Below are 24,277 nucleotides of genomic sequence, written 5' to 3'. Positions count from 1 at the left end.
CCCTTGAGCAAGGCCCTTAAAACATGCTGTTGCTCCGGCCTGGGTATGACGTTAACGTGCAGGTAATTCAACTTCATGGGATAACACGGGGGTTGGTGGCAGGATCGGCACTGCAGCCACTGTTAAAGAACCTCACATTGTTCCACTCGGTTCGAGCTGTTGTGGCGCTGAGGTGTCACCCGTTACACGGCTGTGCTTGGGGCCTAAATTGGGATCATGTGGTGTGTGCGGCAGCGCGCTGTATCAGTGCGTCCCAAGCAACACCTGTGCCGCGTAAGTAATATTAAACGACCATGAAAACAGTTATTAATGAAAACAGTTTGTTTAACTTTTGTGGAGTATTTGGAATTGTTGAAATTTCGAGATATGTAATATTAAATAATAAAGTCGCCAAAGTATGACAGTGCAGAAACAATGAAAAAACGCAATCAGTGGTTCCATAAACGCGGCCAAAGTTAACAATCGCATTATATAGTCCGACCGTCCAGACTATGTAGGGGACAGTGACTTGTTTCTTTTGCAAATTCCTTTAGAGATTAAAAGTTTAACAACGCTACTGACGAACAGAACAAGTAAATACTTAGGTAAATGATGTTTCACTGTCCGCTAGAAGGAGAAGTGGCGCTTCGACTCAACCGGGATTAAGCGGGTTCTGAAAATGGATGGATGGATGTTGTACACTCACGATCACCGGTAATAAAACGATGAATGTTTATGTAATCTAAAAGAATATGACAGCAAATATCTCATATGTTTTTTCTTTTTTTTATCTTATTTAGTGTATTTTAGCCATCGATGTGAAAGGCAGCTACAGACGCGCAAACTGCTCCAGGGCGCCCTGCAGACCGAGCGGCCACGGCGTCTTTCCCTGAATTGTGACGCGCCGCTGAACTCGTGTGCGGTTCGCAGTAGCCTTTTCTAAGAGCAGGCTGATTATTGTCCTTGCGAAGTTGATAAGGCAGAGGGATTTGGTACGAGCTCTACAGCCCGCGTTAGATAAGAGATGGAGTAGAGGCCAGCAGACTTTTCACAGCCGTGGTGTTCATGTGAGTGAGATCTGGCAAGTGGAGCAGCAGTTTGGACGTTGGGTTTCAACTTCTCGGCAAACTAAGAATTTCACAAATCGTATGTTGAAAGAGCGCAGTAAGAAAGAGGACTGAACGATTTACAAGTGTATCCTTAAATGCTTTAAGGAATTAGGTAAGTAGCATAATAAATGTTTTGACAACATTTGGTTATTGTTATTCGTTATTAGAATTAATTTTGTATTGTGAGTTAACAGTAAGTAGCAGAGGATCAGTTTTGTCGTTTGACACCCCATGTTTAGTGCTCACACAGATCAGTACAGTATAGTAGTTTGTCCACTTTTACAAAATTCTATACCCTTTAAATATTTTAACCAGTAAAAGTAGGTTAACTTGGAATTCATTTGGCTGTTTTCCTCATTTTAAAAATGTGTGAATATTACATACCTTAACCCTTACATTGTTTTGAAACTTTAGCAATTTAGGGAGAGAGAGAGAGGATAGGAGCACTCACTGCTACAGCGCATTGCCGCACCCACCCCATGACAAACCAAGTCAGGATCCCAGATTAGGACCGGAGTGCAGCCATGCAACGGGTGACACCTCAGCACCACACTACTTCAAATGGAAGGTTTTTTAGAAAAGTAGAAAATATAAGCCTTTTTAAAAAAACCAACATAACAGCCTGCTGCTTCTTTAGTTATTTTTCTTTCTGTAATTCTTAAAAAAAACTTGTACTCATAGCCTTATTGAACCTGAATTTGCTTTGTTAGGTTAATTTGCAGTTCAACTCCCCTATGTAGAAACAAAAATAATTGTGTCAGCTCACCAGAATGGAAGCTGCGGTTGCAGAAGTGCAGGTGTATGGACAAGGGGTCTTTAACACTTTAATTATTGATTCACAGGCTGCAAGATCACTCATGGGGGTCTTAGGGTGGCACACAAAATGTCCTTCTGTTGTGTACTCTCACATCTCCTTCTCTCTCTCTTTGACTTTTCACTGTCACTACACCAGGTCTACTTTACCCCCGTGGTTGTCCGCAGTAAGGACAAAGCATGAGGAAGCTACCCAAAATCAATGTCCACAGGAGTTCACAATCTGTGTACGACTATGATTGGAGAAACCATTAGGATGGAGGGTGAGTTTTCATCCCAGTCCTGGCTGGCAATGTGGAGTAGCTGGGTGTTCTGAGTAGAGGTGAATTGTTTGGCAGTAGCCTAACTTTTTACTCTGTTGGTACAAGTTAATGGCTTTAGTCTTCATTATTCTGAACTGTTCACATACGTTTTGAAACACCTTGCCCCACGCTTGGACAGCTTCATAAATAAGCCCATGGAGTATCCACCATGTAAGCTTCTTGGTGTGGCAGGAAAAAGGTCTCTGGACTCTTTACGTAACATTCATCAGATTGTGATACTCACCCCATTAGCACCCCCACCTTTTACCTGAATCAACAGGAAAATGCAGGCAGGTACTGCAGAATCTCCTTTATATAAAGCACTTTGAAACCACAGTCTTCCACCTTCCTTCCCATGGTGCATGGTCTTGCCACCACTGCTTTAGTGCTCCATCCTGGATGACTAGCTTGCCTCACTGGGACTAAAAGTGGCCTAGCAGCATTGGCCCCATTTCAATATTTTCCTCTGCTGATTGCACCCTCTCTTCCATTGCTTTTCTAACTCCGTGCAAGTTTGAGTTTTGCTTCTAGCCGACTGAAACAATGCAGCATTACCAGGTATCTCCATAGCGTGAGTTAAGATGCCACAGCATATGCCAGTGCTGCTACCCTCTGACATCCTTTCCAGTAAAATATCAATACTCTTTTTCAACAAAGGGTTTTATAGACATGCCATCTGCATTTCTGTGCCATCTTCCTTTACAGTGCTTGTTTTTAAAATGGTGGGCATATAGCTGACTGAGCCACTGGGCTATATACCACGCAGGCCTCTAAGAAAGTGAAAACTGTGTTGTATGTTCACTCAGGTCACTCAAGTTTATTGTAACAAATTTCGCTTGTGTAATTCATTAAATTCTTTTATATAAAATGCCCCCAGTTAATAAAAAGGGAACACTTTTTTTTATAAAATGAAGGTTCTTTATTTTTGAGAGAGCGTTTTGCCTCATGAGTCCAGAACACAGTCACTGTCTGTTTGGGATATGCATGCCTGTGTGTGCTTTTCCTCAGTATATTTAATGCAACCTTTTAATAATCTCCTAAAGGAGAATAGATGTTGGTAAAATGAATGGATATACAGATTTTGGCAATCATTCAAATTGAATAGATATGTAACACTGAAAAAAATACATTCCCATATCATATAATGCACATAAATTTATAAACATGTGTTGCTCATGCACAATTCTAAACATTTCTGGAACATTTGAGCCTTACTACTTGTTTCTCATAAAAAGCACATAACAAGACTGTAAATAAGTTAAAAAGATACACATAATTTTAATCATACAAACACAGTGGAATGGTTTGCATACAAAGCCGTTTGTGTGCATGATCTTCAAACTTAGGAGAAACAGCATCCTCCAGCTTTGAGCAGAGAACTGTGCCAAACCTTTAGTCACTTATATTCTACTTCCACACATCTCAGTAATGTAATTATAATGTATATACTGTATATATCAGTGTGATTCTTACCAGAAAAAGCAGATGTAAAGATGAGGTATATATATATATGTGTGTGTGTGTGTGTTTTAACAACGCCTTGTTCAGTATCCCAAGAAAACACTTGTGTACTTATCTGTAGAATACATCATGTATAGGATAATAGTCTATGTTTTGTTTGGCATATTTGGACAAAACCATGCAGGCAAGGTTTCAAGAATATTAACCTGACACAACACTCCTCCACAGAACTAACTTCCTATAAAAAAAGCTAAGAAGTGATATTGTTTTGAAGAGATAAAGGTTGAAATGGAATGTGTAGAGATTTAAAAACAATGTTGGAGTTACAGGTCAATTGGCTCTCACACCAGTAGATTCAGAGAAAATTTCTATACACAGACCTTAATATTATGGAACAAAAAATCATAATAACAAATACTGTACCATAAAAAAAACTAATATATATATAAATTACTCTAAAAAACTAAATGAGCACTTTGAAAACACATGAGATCTCAATGGGAAAAAATCATGTTAGATATCTCTAGTGATAATGGACTGGGTTATATGGATATGTTAGGAACGAAAGGATGCCACATCGTTTGATGAACATGAAAATTATCAACCTACAGAGTACTGAATTCAAAGACACCCCAAAAATGGAAGTGAAAAAAAGATGTGGCAGGCTAGTCCATTTTGCTGAAATTTCATTACAGCAACTCAAAATCTTACTCAGTAGTTGGTATGGCCCCCACATGCTTGTATGCATGCCTGACAACATCGAGGCATGTTCCTGCTGAGACAACGGATGGTGTCCTGGGGGATCTCCTCCCAGATCTGGATCAGGGCATCACTGAGCTCCTGGACAGTCTGAGATGCAACCTGGCAGCGTCAGATGGACTGAAACATAATGTCCCAGAGGTGTTCTATTGGATTTAGGTCAGACGAGCATGGGGGCCAGTCAATGGTACCAATTCCTTCATCCTCCAGGAACTGCCTGTATACTCTCACCACATGAGGCCAGACATTGTTGTGCACCAGGAGGAACCCAGGACCCAATGCATCAGCATAGGAACTGACAATGGGTCCAAGGATTTCATCCCGATACCTAATAGCAGTCAAGGTGCCGTTGTCTAGCCTGTAGAGGTCTGTGCTTTCCTCCATGGATATGCCTCCCCAGACCATCACTGACTCACCACCAAACCGGTCATACTGAACGATGTTACAGGCAGCATAACGTTCTCCATGGCTTCTCCAGACCCTTTCACGTCTGTCACATGTGCTTAGGGTGAACCTGCTCTCATCTGTAAAAAGCACAGGGCGCCAGTGGTGAAACTGCCAATTCTGGTATTCTATGGCAAATGCCAATTGAGCTCCACGGTACCAGGCAGTGAGCACAGGGCCCACTAGAGGACATCGGGCCATCAATCCACCCTCATGAAATCTGTTTTTGATTGTTTGGTCAAAGACATTCACACCAGTGGCCTGCTGGAGGTCATTTTGTAGGGCTCCGGCAGTGCTCATCCTGCTCCTCCTTGCCCAAAGGAGCAGATACCGGTCCTGCTGATGGGTTAACAACCTTCTACAGCACTGTCCAGCTCTCCTAGACTAACTGCCTGTCTCTTGGAATCCCAGGCACAGCTTCAGCATCAGGAAGAACACTCTTTTATAAAGCATTCTAATGCAAAAGAAGCAAAATCTTAGATTGCCAAAAGACCCCACTTCTAGTACCACATGTCATGTACCACTTGTGAAATAAAGCTTAAGTATTTTTCCTCCAGGTGCCAAAATAAAAAATCTACTTGATTAGTCCTCTCCTGCCTGTGCGGCGACAATATACTTTATATACATAAAAGTTATGAACAAATAATAGCAAATATTAATTGTCTATATTGTATCTATATCTATATTGTAATATATATATGTGGGTGTGTATGTGTGCTGTATGTTACATGCTGTGTATACTTCTGTGTATGTGTTGGTATTGTAGCGTTGTATAGTTTTGAGGAGACATGCAAGTAACAGTTACATTGTACTATGTGCACATGAAAATAACCTTGAAGTTGAAGTTTGCACGTATGCTAGTGGAAAGGATTAAAAGTGTGGCATGTGAATAACTTTCCAGAAAGTCATGACAAAAAAACAAAGTAAACTCCAGGGCAGCAATTGGTGGTAAGTATCAGTGGCAATCATCTAGTAAGAGGAATGGACAAGGTATGGGGGACATCTGAGTAACAGATTGGGGACTTTCCACTTTTCTACTTCCTACTTTTCTAATGTAATTAAATGTCTTTACTCTTGAAGAGAAAATGCTGCATGGGGACCTAATCAAGGTCTTCCATCTTTCTGAGATATACAGTAACTCATTCAGAAGAATTGTCATTTCAATGGTGAATCATATTCAACAGGACTCAAGTGAAAATTAAAGGAAAAACATTTAAGAGTAAAATCAGAAAGTATATGTTTATACAAAGAGTCTGGAATATGAAACAAACTACCAAGTCATGTAGATGAATTGAAATTCATAAAAGACAGCAGTATCAGGATGGGATGTGAAGTAATTTACTATTCTTAAAGAACTAGAACCAATTTTTTAGTTAATCAATATAATAGCTTTAATAGAGAAGGCTAGATTCATATGAAGCCATAACATTTCTGAAAAATGACAGTTAACAAATTTTATATCTCCACTTATGTCTTACACAAAGATTAAGGACATCTTACACCATTTTATCTTGTTTCTCTTAAAACATTTTTAGATACAGTTGAGAAGTTAAGTCATACTCTTCAGTTAGAAAAAGGGGAACTGTTTATACACTTTGTCTATTATATCAACTGTATTGCTGAAACAGCTAAGCCAGCTCTTTCTTACTAGTAACAATCTGGTTATCTTATGCACTTAGTACTACTTTGGAGTGTTGAAATTAATAGTTAGATTTAAGCTCTGTAGTAATAATAAAAATCAGGGAAAAATGCGAGAATCTGGGTATATGCCATCCAAATGAGTTTGATGGAGTTATTTACAGTACATAATTCAAAACTTTTTTAAAAAATTAAGAACTAAAGATACATTTTGGGAGGAACATTCATCCATCCATCCAGTTTCCTAACCTGCTTGTCCAGGGCAGGGTTGTAAAGCTGCTGGACCCTGCTGTATTATGACATGTGTTTGCTAAATATAACAAACACTGAAGCAAAAAAAACATTAAATGTTGAGCACGTTTAATGTTTATGAAGTTTCCTTTTATAAGGCGTGTTTGAGAAGTCAGGAGAGGTCAGCAGATTGAGTTCATCGTTTTTACAGCCATACTTATTTTTATTGCTCTGTGAAAATAATTTTTGTAGCAATATATTAATAATACAACTATGAAAAACACAATTGGAGCTAACATTAGTCTAATATTTTAATACTATTCATTATACTTTCAAAACACACAAAATGTCTTTTTCATATAAATTGCTGTTTTCTATGCTGAAAAAACAAATTAGGTTAGCAGTGAGTTTTTTATTGGAGTGTCTGGCCCTCAGTACAGTACTGAGTGAATTATTAGGTCTCCATTTTTAGTTCATGTCAGTATTTATCAGGATCAAGTCAACATTAGTATCTTGATACTGACAAGTTTAAAATTTATTTAGACTTAATGAAGCATTATCATTTTTTACTGTGAGTGTATGGATATATTTTTACTTTGAGTATATGTATATGTTATATATATATATCTGATGTGTGTATAAAATTTGTGTATATAATGCGAAAATGATTAACTTGGAATTAAACTTGGCACATTAATGATACAATAAAGTGCTATAAGCCTAATGGTTTTGTGTTTTTGCCTACATTGGCTTGCAGTGTTACACTGCTAAAAGTACAGCTTTATGCAAGTAAAGTCTTGTTCTGGACTCATCATTATTGTAATATATATGGTTCCTCCATAACCCAGTGTGACATCCAAGATTAAGATGCTTTACATTTCCTTCCATCCTTTTTTTTTTTAATCTACATACTCAGTTCAGGGTGGGAACCAACTTTGGACGAGGAATCTGCTATTTTGTATCTGCTACTATAAATTTTTTTACAAATTGAGTCAAGATGGGTGATGTGACTTTAAAGAGTGAATTCAGTTATAGGTAGTTGATCAATCCATATTCAAACCAAATCCATTTCGAGGTCCTGGGGATGTACAGATTGCTGTAATCGAAAAGTTTTATTTTCTACTGTACGTAAAATTCTGCTGTGTAATGTTACTCTATTGAATACTTAACCATTTTGTATTTATAATCTGTCCATCAGAAATCTTTGTTTTTAAAACTGTGCTAAGTAATGTGATACTATATTATACTTAACCATTTTTTATTTATAATCTGTCTATCAGAAATCTTTTCTTACACATATCTGTAAGATGGAAATACATGTGTTTGTTTGGATGCTCTTTATCAAGTCCTTGAACATCACTACATGTTCAGCATTCTTCCCAAATGTCTGGTCTAAGATTATTTCTTTGAGTTGGACTTCGCGCACCCATCAGAATATCACTGAAGAGGCTCTGCTGATCATCACCAAACAAGTCTTTCAGACGGTACCAAATTTCCAAGGCAAAACTCTTGGCTCAAATTATTCAGAGGTAATAGTCCTGAAGCTTTACTTCCATCTAGTAAAGACATGTGTGCTAGCTTAACTGTTTACTTAAAATGGTGTCTGATTGGTCTAGTATTATTGAGTGGTGTTGGGTGTGGGATTCAGTATGCCCTGTGATAGGCTTGTTACCAAATCCATAGTTGGTTTCTGCTTTCACTTTATTTTTCTAGGAACTGTGTTAAATACTTTCTGGTAATCATGGGCCCTCAGTGCTGGTTAAACATTGAAACATTGTTGTTATTTGGAATATAAATTAGCTGTTTGCAGAATGCTGTCACTCAGGATATGTGTATCGTAGGTAGATAAATAACATGTACATGAATATCCAATCTGCAAACAAAAGCCACAGCACCTTGTACTTTGTAATGCCTAACTGGCAAAGGAAAAATATAGACCGGATCAGGAGGTGGAATACAAGTCTTTACATGGAACAAAAGTCAAAATGGCCAGGCTGACAGCTGCTGCCAGAACGCAAACACTAACCCATACTCAAAGTCTAAACAGAACAGCAAGACCTCATCGCCAAACACACACCTAAATTGCACACAAGTTTGTTTTGATTTGTTTATATCCATAATCGCAGTCTAGATGCATAAGACATGCAGTGCTAACAATTTAAAGCATTGAACCTGTGACATCACATTGTACGACCCATAGAACTGTGCCTCCAGTAACAATGCAATTTGTTGCAGCTATGGTGCCAATGGAAAAACAAAATGGAAATAATAACAATAAAGATATCAGTATAATTCCAGAAGCTTAATGGGACTAACATAATCATACCAAATGATCTCTGATGACTAAAACCTTCAAAAATGATAGTGAGTATAAGAAAAAATGTGTCAGCATTAAAAATTTACAAAGCCCTATCATAACATAAATTTGAGCTCAGTGACAAAGAACTGGTACTTTTCATGGGATACACACAATTAGACACTATGTTTGTAGCATTAGAATGGCTTATTTCATTGTGCTTATTAAGGTAATTATGTGAAATGAAAAATTTCACCATCTCGCCTCGGTTGCAGTCACCACACATGCACTATATATCATGGTGACACCCATTGACTTAATTTTTAAGACTGAAGAACATGTCTAATTTTGTGAAGGTCATTCTTTTTAAAGCCCACCTTTGTTTGGTTTCAAAACATGTTAATGTTTTGTGTTGTTACAACGTTGTATTGTCTAACACTGTTTTGTTAACTAAATGGAACTTCATTAACTCAAAACTGTTACCAGAACCCACATCCTAACCCATACTTGTAGTTTAAGTAGAGAACAGGAAGAAGTTGTAGCTAAACACACACATAAATCGCACATAAGTTTGTTTTGATTTGTTTATATCCAAAAGTCCAGATGCATAAGACATGGGGGGTATTTTTCGTACGTCGCTTAAACCATCCGAGATCAGGTGCCTCATCTTGAATGAGTTAATGCCAGTGAAACTCATCCAGATAAGTCGGTTTTTCAAACGCAGCCGTGTATTAGATTAGTGTAGTTGGATCTAATCATACGAGATGAATGCGCGTGCCCGCGCTGAGTGAAAAGCCCATATATATTGAGTCTAGAAAACATGATCAGCAAGTCTTTGATAGGCTGTAACAAAATGACGAAAGAACGGGCGCATTTTTTTTTCACACACGCGGCGCAAGACCTTTTATTCGAAGGACACGAAGAATTTCAAGATTTAATATACACAAGCGGTAACACTGCAAAAGCAGCCCAGACCAGAAAAGACGGCTGGCAAAAAGTGGCCGAAAAAATTAAACGCTAAGTAGTGTACATTGTACTTAGTGAATGCAGCGTTTCATTTCCTATGTGTCAGATTAATTTTTATTTAATACGTCATAATTCCAGATCAAACGTGAGCACAAGGAGAACATGGGAACAGGGTTAAAGTGAAGTACAAGAATATACTTCAAACTGGTAAATATTGGTATATAACTATTTAAAGAATTGTTGACATAAAGAATCATATATAATATAAAAAAACATTAATTTTAAAGCTAATAAGGAGGCAGATAAGCAAAAAACAGGTGGAGGTCCACGCGGTCCAGACCTAACCCCTGCAGAAGAGTTGGCTCTCCAGCAAAATGCCCATCGCCCTGTTTCTGAGGGCATTCCAGGGGGAAGCTCCTCCTCAGAACCAGTGGCAGGAAGTAGTGGTCACTTCATTTCAGGTAAAGGATGGTCATTGCATATTTGTCCTCCATGTGTGCTATAGGTATGTTCCATATAGCCCTCTTTTTTGTTGGGTCAGTTGCAGGGAATGTCATATCCCTTGAACCTGTGTCTGACCAACGAGATATTAACGAAGGTCAAATATTTGATGAAGACACTGTGTCTGATTATTCATCAGGAGGAGAGGTACACTTTCCAAATGTTTGATCAAACTCCACTCTGATCAGTCCCATGTGCCCCAATCACATTTGGAAATCCTGGGTAATGAGAATGTTAGGCTGATTGTGAGATTCTTCGTGGAACTGTGGGTGTTTTAGCCTGTGTATTACCTACCTGCAATGGCATGAAACGCCTCTTTTATTGTCTGCACACGCAGGTGTCCAGGAAACACAATGAAAACCTGAAGGAAATGTTTCAGAGCCAAACAGACTTCACGAATTGCCTGGCAAACTGCACTTTTCGATAGATGTTCCGCATCGCCTACAGTATATGAAAAAGTGCCGCTTGCAAGAAACCTCAAAGCAATGCACACTGTCTGTGTGGTTGTGAGAGCCGACTTCGCCGAGTTTGACTTCGAATATACGGAGCTAATAAATCTTTGAGGTACAATATTCCCCCTCGGCTAAAGCGGTATCTTTCGTACAGAATTTCCTCCGGGGGCAATAAAGGATCTTGCCGATCGCACAAAACCCTCTTTATATGAAATTCTCTTCGTATAATTTGCGCACCAATATCAATTGGTCGCTCATTCATGAACGGCGAAGCCCTGACTGGATGACTTCCACACCGTCACTGATCACGTGTGTAAACTAATCCTTGTTTACGCAGAACAAACCTGCTCCGAGCAGGTTTGCGGATTTGGATGTGTTGCTATGACAACACTTCCAGCAAGAGTTTCAAAAAACCGACAGATCCAGGATCAGGCCAAATCGTCAACAATTACATCCGGCTAAGCGAGTAATCCACGTACGAAAAATACCCCCATGGAGGTGCTGACCATTTAACAACAACAACAACATTTATTTATATAGCACATTTTCATACAAAAAGTAGCTCAAAGTGCTTTACATAATGAAGAAAAGAAGAATAAAAGACAAAAAAGAAATTAAAATAAGACAACCTTAGTTAACATAATAAGGAGTAAGGTCCGATGGCCAGGGTGGACAGAAAAAACAAAAAAAAACTCCAGAAAGCTGGAGAAAAAAATAAAATCTGTAGGGGTTCCAGGCCACGAGACCGCCCAGTCCCCTTTGGGCATTCTACCTAACATAAATGAAAAAGTCCTCTTTGTAGTTCGGGTTCTCACGGAGTCACTTGATGCTGATGGTTATACAGACTTCTGGCTTTTAATCCATCCATCATTGTTGGAACATCATGGTGCTTTGGGTTGTGCCACCACCAATAGGACACCGGAAAAGGAAACAGAAGAGAGAGTAGGGGTTAGTACAAATTTTGAATGAATAGTTATTATAATGAATTGGATATACAGAGTGTCAGGATTAAATTACAGTGAAGTTATGAGAAGGCCATGTTAAAGTAATGTGTTTTCAGTAGTTTTTTAAGTGCTCCACTGTATTAGCCTGGCGAATTCCTACTGGCAGGCTATTCCAGATTTTAGGTGCATAACAGCAGAAGGCCGCCTCACCACTTCTTTTAAGTTTTGCTCTTGGAATTCTAAGGAGACACTCAGTTGAGGAACTGAGGTTGCGATTTGGGAATATAAGGTGTCAGACATTCCGATATATAAGACGGGGCGAGATTATTTAAAGCTTTATAAACCATAAGCAGAATTTTAAAGTCAATTCTGAATGACACAGGTAACCAGTGTAGTGACATCAAAACTGGAGAAATGTGTTCGGATTTTCTTTTCCTGGTAAGGATTCTAGCAGCTGCATTCTGCACTAACTGCAAACGATTGATGTCTTTTTTGGGGAGTCCTGAGAGGAGTGCATTACAGTAATCTAGCCGACTAAAGACAAACGCATGAACTAATTTCTCTGCATCTTTCGATGGAAATTTAAATTTAAATTTAAAGCATTGAACCAGTGATGTCACATTGTGCATCTTCATTAAGTTTCATTTTTAGCCATTCATTTTAATTCTTCATCACTCTTTGTTTTAGAAATCTCTTTTAAAGCAACTTTCATTCATCCTAAGCACAAGAAAAAAAAATCAGACCCAACTTTATGAGTGACTCCAAGATGAAACATGCTTTTTTTTCCAAAATCACTCAGTTGCAAGCAGATGTTAAAAGTCTGCAAAACTAAATGACAGAAATGAATAGTAGGAATCTTGCAGCAGGATCAGGGGGCTAATAGTATGTCTTAACTGGGTAGGACATTTAAAAAACCAGTTGTAGCACTTTCTTAGTGTTTTACTGGAGATCTTATCATCTAGTGGATTCTTCTCAGAAAGTGTGGTATTTGTATCTTTTACTGTATTACTGTCTTGGGTGGGCTTTAAGTAGGGACACAGCAATTAGGAAGTCTGGTCACCCCTGCCTTAATTCTAATGTTTACCAGTAAATTGATGACCATAAAGCAAGGCAATCAAAGTAATAAAGACTATGTTCAAATTACTGGTGAATGTTATTTTTTATAAAACAGTAGCTGCAGACGTTGGGGGGAATGATCAAGCTCTGATTTTAACTTTTAGCAGTGTACACAATGATGACATTAAAGTAAAATGGTAAGTCATGATATTAGTGACTCTTTGGAGTATGTCATTTCACTATCTTTAAAGCATATACATAATTACCTAAATAAATATTATAACATCTATAACCCCCCTTAGCCCTCCTCAAATACATACCAGGCATTCAGTTTGCTGAATAGAATACATGAAGTATTTGCTGATCAATATCACATTGATCTCATTAACTGTATATAATGTGATTACCTGCCATCTACAGTAATTTATATGACTAAATAACATCCCAGATTCTCTCAAAATAATTCTGTTTTCAACACTAAGTTTAGAAAGATAATCACTGACTGCTGCCTTCCCAGCCAGCTTGTGATGGATACTACACTTCTTTCTCAGAAATCCGCTAATAAACACTGAACAAATTATAATAGCATAATACATTTCAATATTTATTTGCACTGACCCCTCACTATTTAGATTTTCAGACTTTCAAGGGATCCAAATGGTTACTTACAGGGTCCCAGACCACCATTTTCACAACTTGTTTTCTAAGTTAGTTACTTGATAACAGGTTAGAGAATAATTAGATAAGATGTGATAATACGTAAATGTCAGAACTCAAAATTATTTTATGTTTGTCTAACACAGTAACAGAGTTTGAGGAAATGTTTAAAAAAAGTAAAAAGTGGGTTCTGTTTCATACTACATACTGTAACTTTTTCAAACTAAGAGTGTGATAACATCAAAACATATATCCTGAAAAAGATACCTGCAATGAGCATATTTCAACTTTCTCAACAGCAACAGCTTACTGCCATTCAGCTCTTTCAGGCCTACTATGGTAGTCCAATGGTGTCCACCAAGAACTACTGGCATGCAGTCAATGAGATTGTTCGAGCAAATGCTGCCATGGACTTTGTAAGTTCTACTCGAAGCAACCCCATACTCCATTTTGATTCAGAGCGAATCCAAGAAGCCAACGACCTTTTGTTCAAGTCTAGGAAACAGATTATTGATTCAATCCAAGCTGGAGATTTTAAAGGTGCCAGAGAGAAACTAGGCCGTGTACTACACTCGCTACAGGTAGGTATAGTTTCCAGTTATAGTTTTTGTTGTTTTAGCTTCTACATTTTAGACTGTTTTTATAATTTCTTCTGAAGATAGAACATTTGTGAGAAAGTAAAACATTCCTTAAGTAAAATCCAAGAATAAAGTGGATACAGTATTCAAGTATTCTGTTTATTCTGAAGATGACCATGTGGAGTCCAATTCTCATGTGCATGGGGTTTTTCTTCAGTTTCCTCTCACAGTCCTGAAGCTTTGAGTTTATGTAGCCCCATAAGAGTGAGGGTGTATGTGGGAAAGGTAAAAAGAAAGAACTAACTTTGAAACTACAAGGCAAGCAATACTGAGTTACCTGTGCAAAAATTAAAGAAATATTTTATAGAACATACACAATTTTTGTTTAATACAAATTAAATTACAAAAATCAATATAAAGAAAAAGATAAGAGCGGGCAAATAAATTCACAGAATAGAAAAAAAAACCTAAAGAAAAGGACAAATCCTGAAATACAATAAAAATGTAAAAGTTACCAAAAGCTGCTGAGATTTGTTATTAAAACAACAAAAGATGGGTTGCATTGTGTAGTTTCTGTCAGCCCTAATGTTTTATCAGGGTGGGAGTGCATCCTATGTGAAGTTTGGATTTTCACTTTGTGCATATTGAATGGCCTCAACCATTGTCTCTCTAATTTCTGCCTGCTTAAGGTATCAGCGTTATTGACAATTGTAATCATTTCAGTATGACTGTGCTGGACTGCAATGTTTATGTCCAGTCTGCAATACACTGAATTCTCATCCAAGGTGGAACCTACTGTGAGCCAATTAAGGTTGAGATCATAACATCACTGCTTGCCTAGCCTGTAAGACTAGGGGGCTCTGCCCCCTGCTCGCTTCGCTCGCCAACCCCTGGCGTTGGGACATGACAAAGAGTGAGATGTATGAATTAGATATAGAATAGTGTGCAGCTTTGGATGATGCGCATAGAAATAACAAATAAAGTATCAAGAAGCGGAAAGCAAATGTCTATGCGTTGGAATGTAGCATAGAAATAACAAAGTATCAAGAAGCGGAAAGCAAATGTCTATGCGTTGGAATGTAGGTGTGTTGTTTTTATCAGGACGTAAATGTAGAACAATATCTCTGTGAAATGGAGGCTCACCATCTTTACTTTGAAAGACAATTGCCACTTCATTAACGACGGGCAGATTGTATCATCTTGGATCTTGTTCCTTTGTCCTTTATCAAGACCAAAGCAATTGTAGTTGCCGCTATACTTCTGCATTTGCTTTTGTATTTGCCTCCTTTTCAACTTCATGTAGCATTTTTATAGACTTAGCTAATGGGTGTTTGTTTATGATATGAGTGACGTTTCTCATTATAAGCTCTGTGCATTGTTTGTTTTAAGGAAGGTTCATGCGTTGATAGATTGCCTCATCTGGATCTAGGATGTAGATTTGTGCATATTTGCGTTGTTTATTTGTTTCAGGGTGCACTGTTCCAATGCGATGCAATATTTGTCCACATATGCGAAAGCAGTATGGGCCATTGCCTTTTGGTGGCCTGATATGTACTTCGGTAGATGCAAAAGCAAATGAACTATTGTAGGATCTAATGCAGTCATAAAGTTTTTATTTTCAGGCACATCCGTTAGTTAGAAGCTTCTTTAGATATTGAGGATATGAATGTAAAGGAGCAGTCTAATCTGGACCTTTTTGACAACAACGTGTAAATTCAATATTTGTATTGCCAGTTGTTTCTTCTGTGAAGATAAGTGAATGACAATGATTGCAAATGACATTCGATTAATCCCAATGAATTTTCCCTCAATAGTGGATTCCTTATTGAAGACGTTTTCAGCCATTTGCGTAAGCGTTTAACAGGTGTGTGGCGTTGATGTCCGCGACGGGCAAGTTTCGCTTTTTGCGGTTTGATTGCCTTTTTGTTGCATGTCCATTATTTGTGACGCGCTATTTTTTTTCTTTTTTTTTATTCGCCTCCGCTTTTGCGCAAAGTCCGTTTCAGTTTACGCCGTGCATTGTTTGTATCGAGCCTTGTCCGTTTTTGTATGTCGGTCATTTGAGCTTGGTGCTTTTCGCGTCTTGCTTTTTTTTTTTTCTGTCAGTTCATTTTGCGCGTTGTTCACGTCTCCGTTCATTTATTTGTCGCTTCGCTCCCTTTTTTGTATGTCTGATACGCGAGCTCTTTCGGTTTGAAATCGTGCTTCTTTCGATGGCAGCACTTTGACACGCGCGCTGAATGCGTCAACGTTCATTGTGTCCTGTCCATTTGGGCACGTCTCTGTAACGGTGTCACTTGTGCTTTGCGTTTTTTGATCCGAGACATTTTTTCTCCCGGTGTTTCAGAAGCGCGTTTTTATGCGCTGCCGTCTATTTTCTTGTTTTCTTTTCGTGTTCGTGTGTGTTTGTTCCCGTTATCCTTTCCGAATCGTTTTGTACCGTGACCGTGTATTCATGACTTGTTTCTTTCTCAGCATGCGAAATATGGGATAAGTAATAAGGGAGGATCGCAACTCACTGTTAATATGTATCCTTTCTGCAGTTGAACGGTTTAATAGTGCTTTATTGAAAGGACATCCACCTATGCTGACACCTATTGCCGACACCTATGCTGCCTAGTGTGAAGGTGTCGACGTTCACTCTTTAGAATATGTGGCTTTGGGTGTCACTTCTTATGGATGTGTGGGGGGGATTGTTGTTGCGGCGAGCGTCTTCTTTCTTTTTGTGTTCCTGTGTTTTCTTTGAATCCCCCCTCTTTGTGTGTGTCCCGTCCCTTGCTTGTAGGGTCTGTGGGGCGGGTTTTGTGTTCTTTTTTTTTGTCTTCCATGGGCTTGTTGAATCCCCCTCTTGGTGTGTGTGTCCCATCCCGTCCCGTCCCGTGCCTGTAGGGTGGGGGGGGTGTGTGGTCGTGCCTTGCTGTTGTGCGCTCGTCTGTTCTTTTTTTTTGGTGTGTTTAGTTTCGTGTGCAATGTGTTTCGTGCTTTGGCCACGTTTGACTACCTTTTTATGTGCCTTTTCCTTTCCTTTTTGTATGTGCTCACTCCTTTTTTCTGTGGTCTTGTCCGCCTCTCGCAGCCCCTCATCCGCCTTTGTCGGCCTCTTTTGTCCGCCTTTCTCCGACTCTCGCAGACTCTTTTTGCGCCTGCGCCTCTCGCAGACCCTCATCCGCCTCTCTCGCCCTCTTTTGTCCGCCTTTCTCCTCATCCGCCTCTCTCGCCCTCTTTTGTCCCGCCCTTTCTCGGCTCCTCAGCCGACTCTCGCGGACTCTTTTTGTGCCTGCGCAGTACGTCTTTTTGCAGCTACGGCCCATTGCCGGATGTGCCTGCGTCCATCATCCGGTTTAGCATTCTCGGTTAGTAATATGGATAATGAATCTTCTTACTTTTTTTTTTTTTTTTTTTTTTCTTTCTTTCGTTCTGCTGGGAGACTTCAATGCTCACGTGGGCAATGACAGTGAGACCTGGAAGGGCGTGATTGGGAGGAATGGCCCCCCCCGATCTGAACCCGAGCGGTGTTTTGTTATTGGACTTCTGTGCTCGTCACGGATTGTCCATAACGAACACCATGTTCAAGCATAGGGGTGTTCATATGTGCACTTGGCACCAGGACACCCTAGGCCTCAGTTCGATGATCGACTTTGTGGTCGTGTCGTCGGACTTGCGGCCACATGTCCTTGGACACTCGGGTGAAGAGAGGGGCGGAGCTGTCAACTGATCACCACCTGGTGGTGAGTTGGCTTCGATGGTGGGGGAGGATGCCGGTCAGGCGTGGTAGGCCCAAACGTGTTGTGAGGGTCTGCTGGGAACGTCTGGCAGAGCCTCCTGTCAGAAGTAGCTTCAACTCCCACCTTCGGCAGAACTTCGACCATGTCCCGAGGGAGGTGGGGGACATTGAGTCCGAATGGGCCATGTTCCGTGCCTCTATTGTTGAGGCAGCTGACCCGGAGCTGTGGCCGTAAGGTGGTCGGTGGCCTGTCGTGGCGGCAATCCCCGAACCCGTTGGTGGACACCGGTGGTGAAGGATGCCGTCAAGCTGAAGAAGGAATCCTACAGGACCCTTTTGTCCTGTGGGACCCTGGAGGCAGCTGATAGGTACCAGCAGGCCAAGCGGAATGCGGCTTTGGTAGTTGCTGAGGCAAAAACTCGGGCGTGGGAGGAGTTTGGGGAGGCCATGGAGAACGACTTTCGGACGGCTTCGAGGAGATTCTGGTCCACCATCCGGCGTCTCAGGAAGGAGAAGCAGTGCAGTGTCAACACTGTATATGGTGGGGATGGTGCGCTGCTGACCTCGACTCGGGACGTTGTGGGTCGGTGGGGGGAGTACTTCGAAGACCTCCTCAATCCCATTAACATGCCTTCCAATGAGAAGCAGAGCCTGGGGACTCAGAGGTGGGCTCCCCCATCTCTGGGACTGAGGTCACCGAGGTGGTCAAAAAAACTCCTTGGTGGCAGGGCCCCGGGGGTGGATGAGATACGCCCGGAGTTCCTCAAGGCTCTGGATGTTGTAGGACTGTCTTGGTTGACACGCCTCTGCAACATCACATGGACATCAGGGACAGTGCCTCTGGATTGGCAGACCGGGGTGGTGATCCCCCTCTTTAAGAAGGGGGATCGGAGGGTGTGTTCCAACTACAGAGGGATCACACTCCACAGCCTCCCTGGAAAAGTCTATTCAGGGGTCCTGGAGAGGAGGGTCCGTCGGATAGTCGAGCCTCGGATTCAGGAGGAACAGTGTGGTTTTCGTCCTGGTCGCGGAACAGTGGACCAGCTCTATACCCTTAGCAGGGTCCTGGAGGGTGCATGGGAGTTTGCCCAACCAGTCTACATGTGTTTTGTGGACTTGGAAAAGGCATTCGACCGTGTCCCTCGGGGAATCCTGTGGGGGGTACTCCGAGAGTATGGGGGTACCGGCCCCCCTGATAAGGGCTGTTCGGTCCCTGTACGATCGGTGCCAGAGCTTGGTCCGCATTGCCGGCAGTAAGTCGAACCCGTTTCCAGTGAGAGTTGGACTCCGCCAGGGCTGCCCTTTGTCACCGATTCTGTTCATAACTTTTATGGACAGAATTTCTAGGCGCAGCCAGGGTGTTGAGGGGGTCCGGTTTGGTGGGCTCAGGATTGGGTCACTGCTTTTTGCAGATGATGTTGTCCTGTTTGCTTCATCAGGCCGTGATCTTCAGCTCTTTCTGGATCGGTTCGCAGCCGAGTGTGAAGCGGCTGGGATGAGAATCAGCACCTCCAAATCCGAGACCATGGTCCTCAGCCGGAAAAGGGTGGAGTGCCCTCTCATGGTTGGTAGCGAGATCCTGCTTCAAGTGGAGGAGTTCAAGTATCTCGGGATCTTGTTCACGAGTGAGGGAAGAATTGAGCGTGAGATCGACAGGCGGATCGGTGCGGCATCCGCAGTAATGCGGGCATTGCATCGGTCTGTCGTGGTGAAAAAGGAGCTGAGCCGCAAGGCGAAGCTCTCAATTTACCAGTCGATCTATGTTCCTACCCTCACCTATGGTCATGAACTATGGGTAGTGACCGAAAGAACGAGATCGCGAATACAAGCGGCTGAAATGAGTTTCCTCCGCAGGGTGTCTGGGCTTTCCCTTAAAGATAGGGTGAGAAGCTCAGTCATCCGGGAGGGGCTCAGAGTAGAGCCGCTGCTCCTCCGCATCGAGAGGAGTCAGATGAGGTGGCTCGGGCATCTGATCAGGATGCCTCCTGGACGCCTCCCTGGTGAGGTGTTCCGGGCACGTCCAACCGGGAGGAGGCCCCGGGGAAGAGCCCAGGACACGCTGGAGGGACTATGTCTCTCGACTGGCCTGGAACGCCTTGGGATTCTCCCGGAAGAGCTAGAAGAAGTGGCCGGGGAGAGGGAAGTCTGGGCATCTCTGCTCAAGCTGCTGCCCCGCGACCCGACCTCGGATAAGCGGGAGACAATGGATGGATGGATGGATGGATGAATCTTCTTACACTTTTGGCTCTCATATAACCCACCAGCAACTAAGTCAAAGTGATCACAGAATAATTGCGTTTTACTGGCCAGTTTTAATGGAAGGCTGAGTTGTGATAGTTACAGAGCCTAATGGAACACTGTGATACGGATACACTCTTGTGTCATCTAACTCTGACCGTCGTAAACAGAAAAGTACACCGTGTTCTTGTAATTTAAGTTTTTTAGATTAAACATCCTTACGAATGTTATGTCTGTATAATTTAGTTCCACTTTTTAAGGGTGACAGAAGCATCAAAAAGCTTCTAACCAATTCTTTTATTGGCTCTCCTAATATCATTAAATATAAATGGTTATTTTGCTTTTTAAGCACATTGTTCAGTTAATATTTAATATGAAATACAATACAACACAATGTTACATTATTAATATAGTACACACCTGGAATATTCTAAAAATATGTTTGTTGATATTGTGTATATGCTATATGGTCACCCTCACCTGCTTCAGTTTTTGTCAAAACATTTTCATCATTTTTTGTGCATATTTCATTTTACATTAGTATGTTGTGCAATAAATTGTTTTACTATTTTATTTTTTCTTCTTAAAACGATACTTGATTCTCCTGGCCTCATTACTGTCCATCCATCCATTTTCCAACCCATTGAATCCGAACACAGGGTCATGGGGGTCTGCTGGAGCCAATCCCAGCCAACACAGGGCACAAGGCAGGGAACCAATCCTGGGCAGGGTGCCAACCCACCGCAGCACACATTACTGTCTTAATGTTAAAGAAAATACAGATTGTACATACTTTTGGTTAATATAAGTTAGACACATTTGTCTTCTGCTTTAGCGCTACTTTTAAAACAATCCTTACCATTGTAAAATTAATTTCCTTTATTCCCTGAATATTATTTTTTTCGATCCATTAGGACTTTTACAGTCACAGCAACTGGATTGAAATGGGCTTCAGAAAAATCCACCCCAAGCTACTGAAATCCACAGAAAAAGTTGGACTTCTTGCACCTGGTTTGTACTCTTGCAATATTAAATTAAAATCTCTGAATTCTGAAATTACGACTAATGAAAGTACAGTATGGATAAATTGTCACTAAACTCAGATCAATGTATGTTCACAGAACAAAAGTATCTGGAGCAATAAGCAAGTCTTTCAAATCTAAGATCTGATTTTAAATATGTTTCTGAGAATGCATTTTGGGTTTTGAAATATGTATGCCCTTTAAAAAGAAAAGTAAAATAAAACTTTCAGGTTTAAGTTCCATCATAAATATTTGTTGTAATAAGGAGAGCAGGATACTCAAAATGCTCTGAAGATGACCACCCCGTATACTGAAAAATGCAATGAGAAAAAAAACACGTGGTTACAACCAAGTTCAACACAGAATTGAATACTGATGGGAAACAGAGATATTTATATGGTGGAGACAGGAAGGGGATGGTCCAGGGTGGCCAGAATAGAAACAGATGTCTTCGGTTGGTGGGTTCTGAGAGGGAAGTTGTCATCAGGTAAGAACGGAAGTGATGTTATCAGAGGAAGGTTTGGTGGTGATGTCACTGTTTGGCTGGTTCTTCTGCTGATCTGCAGAGGGAAAAAAAGAAAAGAGGCTCAGATGACAATGCCACCCCCTGGTCCGGCTGAGAAACATTATTTGAGCCTATCAACCTTCTCCTAAGCACATGTGTTTGACACTGTGTTTATATTAAGTAATGGAAAAATATTTCCATAAAAGTGAAATAAGCCATGAATCCAAACAGGAGAATAGAGGCATGGTTAATTTAAGGAGCCAGGGTTTATACATTGCTGTAGACGCTGTATATCTGCAGTTTGCATTATTTATTCGTATCTGTTTGGATTTATTCTGTTTTTTTGCAGGTTCAACACTCATTCCGAAGATGTACATGTTGAATTAATTGTTTGCTCTAAATTGGATTCATATGATTTAGTGTGGCTTATTATGGACTGCACTAGCCAGGGACAGTGTAATTTGAAATGTCAAGGATAAGCTCTAGCTCCTTGAGACACTCTAATGGAAACAGCAGGTTTAAAAAAATAGAGGAATGATGGAAATATGTTGTAATGTTGTCATTCCATTCATTGTTATGTTTAGAGAATATTCAGACATGCACAGACTGTGACAGATTTACCTGTAACAACAACATCCTGGAGAAAATCAACAAAAATAATTTTCTGACTACAGGCTACTATGGTGATGATCCCAAAAAGCCTCCAGGTATAGTACATCAGCTCATTTTAATTTTATTTTTAAAAGTCTATTTAAAAACATGCTTCTATTAATATAATATACAGTCATGTGAAAAACCTAGTACGCCATCTTTTAATTGTATGGTTTATTTATTAATGCAAAGCTAAAAACTATTTTTCACTTGTATGTTTGTATATGGGCGGCACGGTGGCGCAGTAGTAGTGCTGCTGCCTCGCAGTTAGGAGACCCAGGTTCGCTTCCCGGGTCCTCCCTGTGTGGAGTTTGCATGTTCTCCCCCGTGCCTGTGTGGGTTTCCTCCGGGCGCTCCAGTTTCCTCCCACAGTCCAAAGACATGCAGGTTAGGTGGATTGGCGATTCTAAATTGGCCCTAGTGTGTGCTTGGTGTGTGGATGTGTTTGTGTGTGTCCTGCGGGGGCTGGCACCCTGCCCGGGATTGGTTCCTGCCTTGTGCCCTGTGTTGGCTGGGATTGGCTCCAGCAGACCCCCGTGACCCTGTGTTCGGATTCAGCAGGTTGGATAATGGATGGATGGATGTTTGTATATATTAATATGTAACTAATAGCCATAAAAATAAGTATTATCTTGTCATGCTTGTGTCACAAATTTTTGCACAGAAACACAGGAGGTTGTAGAAACAGGAACTTCATTCAAACATTGCAAACGAACATTTGTCCCTTTTTCAAAAGTTTAAACGTGCTCCATGACAAGACAGAGATGACAGTTCTGGCTCACAATTAAAAGAATGCAAACATATCTTCCTCTTCAAAGGAGTCAGGAGGAGAGAATGTCAGAGAGAGAGAGAGAAAGGCAAACATTCAAAATCAATAGGTGCTGTTCGGGCTTTTACGTATGCGAAGTACCGCACAGGTCGTGCGATAGATCAGCCGCAAATAAGCCCAGCAAGCAAGGGAGCAATGTGAAGGTAGTCTTTCAGCGTTTTTTAGAGGAGCGTCCGTATCCTGTAGGGGTGCGATCAGTCCCCCAGCTCACAATATATATAAAACATAGAAGTATCCAGTATTCAGATCCTTTTATTTTCTGCACACTTTATTAGTTAAATGGATTAAGTTTGCCATTTCTACCCATCAATCTACACTCAATAACCCATAATGACAAAGTGAAGACATATTATTAGAAAGGATTGCAATTTATGAAGAATCAAAAACTCATTTATGTATACAGTTATATACTGTCACGCACGAGCACATGGGGAGCAGTTTAAGGACCCGGGCCATATCGCGATAACTCATGTCGAGGGACAGAGACGGCGCACTAACCTTTCTCTTCTTGTTTCATCAGCCAGAACGAGGACTCACCGCCGTAACAAAGCCGGGAAAAAACATAAAGCCGCCATACTTCCAGGTTCCCTTCTACCCTCCAGTTCCGGGACAATGATGTCAATCTCCCGTCCTGCATCTCAGTTTTCCCAGCATTCCGCTGTTTCATTCCCAGTCTCCCTGTATAAATTTTCCCCATTCCCTTCATACTGGGTCCTATGTTGACCATTTACTTTGTATTGTGGAGACGTTACTCTATTTGCAGTAAACCGGGGCGGAAACCCCAAAAATTAAAAGCTGTGTCGTTTGCTTTCTTCACAATACATTTGCAAGTATTTGCTATTATATACACACACACACACATAAAAAGATATATATATATATAGACTAGACAAAGAGCCTGTTTCGACAACGTAAGATGAAACGGGCACGAGTTTGTGTCAGCAGTGTATGAAGAACAAATGATAAGTAACGAAGAAGTTGTTTTGTAATGATTGTAGTCTGCTTTAGTCATTACTGTACAGGGTTGTACTGTTAGTTGATGAATTTTCCAGGCCTATAGTATAATATTGAATGATGAATGTTCCAGTACAATATGGAATAGTAATAAGTATAAGCACCACA

General features: G+C 40.8%; 1 protein-coding gene across 2 annotated transcripts in view; it reads left to right on the top strand.

Moving 5' to 3' along the window:
* The first annotated feature begins 694 nt into the window (after positions 1 to 694).
* Positions 695 to 24,277, top strand: part of vwa7 (von Willebrand factor A domain containing 7) — a 57,146-nt gene continuing 33,563 nt past the window's right edge. The window contains exons 1-5 of one of the 2 annotated variants that reach the window (XM_028800247.2): positions 695 to 1,200; positions 8,017 to 8,265; positions 13,908 to 14,189; positions 21,063 to 21,159; positions 22,260 to 22,382. In XM_028800247.2, coding sequence (XP_028656080.2) covers positions 8,044 to 8,265; positions 13,908 to 14,189; positions 21,063 to 21,159; positions 22,260 to 22,382 — 724 coding nt within the window. In that variant the 5' untranslated portion in view covers positions 695 to 1,200; positions 8,017 to 8,043. The remainder of the gene's footprint in view (positions 1,201 to 8,016; positions 8,266 to 13,907; positions 14,190 to 21,062; positions 21,160 to 22,259; positions 22,383 to 24,277) is intronic. The other variant, XM_051934623.1, reaches the window with a different exon arrangement.

Source organism: Erpetoichthys calabaricus, chromosome 1 (genome assembly GCF_900747795.2).
Source record: "Erpetoichthys calabaricus chromosome 1, fErpCal1.3, whole genome shotgun sequence".
NCBI classification, from domain to species: Eukaryota; Metazoa; Chordata; class Cladistia; order Polypteriformes; family Polypteridae; genus Erpetoichthys; species Erpetoichthys calabaricus.
This window is presented reverse-complemented; position numbering and strand designations above follow the sequence as displayed.